We start from the raw sequence: 2,658 nt of genomic DNA, 5'->3' as shown, positions 1-2,658 counted from the left end.
GGGGACGGTGATCTTTCTAATTAGAGTGGCTCCAAGAGCCACTCTAAAGTGCCTGCAGTGTCTCATATATCAGTGTCCCCCACACTTCAAAATGGCGGGGTGGGGACTTCCCCCAACTAAAAGCTTGATGGTCTTTAGTTAAAGCACCCCCACTGCCATTTTGAAGTGGGGGGATGCTGACACACGAGATACAGAGGCTGGCTGGAGTGTGCTAACTGGCACGCTCCACCAGACTCAATTAAACTAGTCTGCTCTGATGCACTGTACTTACAGCACATCGGAACAGCCTCCAGGGACGTCTACAAGCACCCAAGGTGCTTTGCATAATAAAGCCTTCTTGTGAGAGTCTATTGGGTTTTAGCTGCTTTGAATTAAAAAAAAAAAAAAAATCCAACACTGAATCCATCTCACTCAGTGACACAACCTTGAGTTTCTACACTGTTCTTTTACGAGAGAGAAGAAAAAAAGGCAGGAGAGAATCAAAAACAAGTCCATAATATGACATGTAATTTTGGAATGAAAGTAACCAGAGGGCAATTGGACACACGTTTGCGCCACATCTCTGGGCGCTTTTAAAAAGTGCCCAGCGCTTGCATTTGTATAAATGGAGAAATGCGCATCAGTGCTGAGAAAATGGCAGCGGCATGCTTTTGAACTAAAATGCATCGAATCTGCTCCGATGTGTCGCAGTGCAAAAAGGTATGTGTATAAATGCCCTTAAGTTTTAACTAAAAATTTAAGTTTACCTTCAATTTGCATTTAGAAATCATATCATCACGCACCTTCACAATTTGCTGTGCTCTTTCAGACAGTTTCACATCACTATCTTCAACCTGCAGTTAAAAATATTTTCCATTTATGCTCACTTCAGATTAACTGGTTTGCTTTTAAAATCGCTTCAATAAAAATAATTGCTTGACATTCATGATAAACATGTGTTCCTTATGCAGCTTTAAATGACAATACTAGGTGACAAGGTGTATTTAAACTGTAAAGCTAGATTTAGTTCTTTAAGACCCTTTTGCATCCTTGCAATTCTGTGCTGCTACAGAGACCAAAATGGCCCCAAATATAACCCTAACATGTATATTAAAGCAGCCTTTAAAAATAGGAGGATAGGGAAAAACTCCCTTCATCTGATTTTTATTGAGGGTCTTATAGCACCTGGTGTTAAAAACTGTACGAGTTTCGTTAAATATTATAAAGGGCTTTGAAACCAGAAAAAAAAAAAAAATGATCAGGCTTACATAGTCAGATAACACCTGCACAGTGACAACAACCGCACTTAAAGCTGACATAAAGTAACTGGAACTCCTACTTCTCTATGACTCTTTGATAAGCCTGCTTTCAGAGAGTTTATATTAGCATCGCTTACCAATAAGTTTAATTAAACACAGAATTGCGGAATACCATTTTAATATTTAGTTTAGTAATATCAGTGGTTTTTACTCATACATCTTAACAGATTTCTTTTCCCAGTGGTTTGCGTCTATACAAAATGACTTGGAATATTTAGGATGTATTATACTAACCAACCAAGAAGCATATCTTGGGATTGCTGCAGTCAAAATGATGTAGTTGGTTTCTGTATTAATACTGCCATCTGCAGGAAAGCAAATGAAAAATCAGAATAAAAACCACGCGTCTATATTGTGCACATATTTTATTTAATAAGTTTAATTGCTTTTTTGGTCTACACTTTTGCTGATACTGAGGTTTACAAGTTGCTGTTAACTTTACTTATACAATAATCAATCCCCAAAAATAAGGGTTTTCTTACACTTAATTTCTTAAGACAGAAATATCCCATCTTTTTTATACTGTAACAAACCCATGATAAATACTACAGGTTTCCCTTGCTGTATGCGGGCTCTGTATGTGCGAATTCGCTCTTATGCGATGACCCTTTTTATACCAGAAATTAGTTACATGCAAGGTAATTTAACTCTTATGGGATCGGTGTGGTAGAAACCTGCAGTCAGCTGCTTTGTGAGGTACGTTGTGGGTGCATGCACACCGCCCCAGCAGGTAAGTCTGTGGGGGAGGGCGAAGGGGCAGATTGAGGCCACTGCGGCGAGGGAGGGAGCGGGGCACAGGCAGCGGCAGGAACTACAGGGAGTGGGTCCACAGCCGGGCCGGGTGATAGGACAATTGGAGCCCGAGCGACTTGTCCAGAGTGCAGGGGGCTCCCCCACCCCGGCACCACTGCTGCATGTGAGGGGCGGCATGTGGGCAACACCACTGTGAAGCTCCCAGCCCAGGGACAGCCCTGGTCCTGGCTCCTCCGCAGCACCGGCCCCTGTACACCAGCCCAGTCCCATCAGTGCCCCGGAGGCTGAGAGCCATGAAGCCACCTGGCAGCAGTGCCTGCAGCTACTGCTCAGAGCAGCTGGTGCCCGTGTTTCTGGAGCTGCAGCTACCCCAGAAGGGGTGCAGGTGTTAGTACAGTCAAGGTCTTGGAACATATCCCTATGTGTTACAGTGGAAAGCAGGTTCCTTTTATGCTAATTTGAGTTATGCGCTGTTTTCCAGGAATGCATGTACAACATAAAGCGAGGGAAACCTATATAAATTCAGCACAACAGTAATGAGCAGCCCAGTTTCTCTCTAGGCTTTCTTCCATGCCTGTGTCTCTCTCCTCTTCAGCTGCTGATTCTC

General features: G+C 43.1%; 1 protein-coding gene across 1 annotated transcript in view; it reads right to left on the bottom strand.

Moving 5' to 3' along the window:
- Nucleotides 1-2,658, bottom strand: part of CUNH20orf194 (chromosome unknown C20orf194 homolog) — a 149,989-nt gene that overhangs the window by 58,326 nt on the left and 89,005 nt on the right. Inside the window, exons 18-19 of the mRNA XM_019526048.1 lie at nucleotides 1,533-1,603; nucleotides 783-833 (exon numbers count right to left, since the gene is read on the bottom strand). Of these exons, the coding sequence (XP_019381593.1) occupies nucleotides 783-833; nucleotides 1,533-1,603 (122 nt within the window). The remainder of the gene's footprint in view (nucleotides 1-782; nucleotides 834-1,532; nucleotides 1,604-2,658) is intronic.

This window comes from Gavialis gangeticus, unplaced genomic scaffold (genome assembly GCF_001723915.1).
Source record: "Gavialis gangeticus isolate Ggan-Ray unplaced genomic scaffold, GavGan_comp1, whole genome shotgun sequence".
NCBI lineage: Eukaryota > Metazoa > Chordata > Crocodylia > Gavialidae > Gavialis > Gavialis gangeticus.
This window is presented reverse-complemented; position numbering and strand designations above follow the sequence as displayed.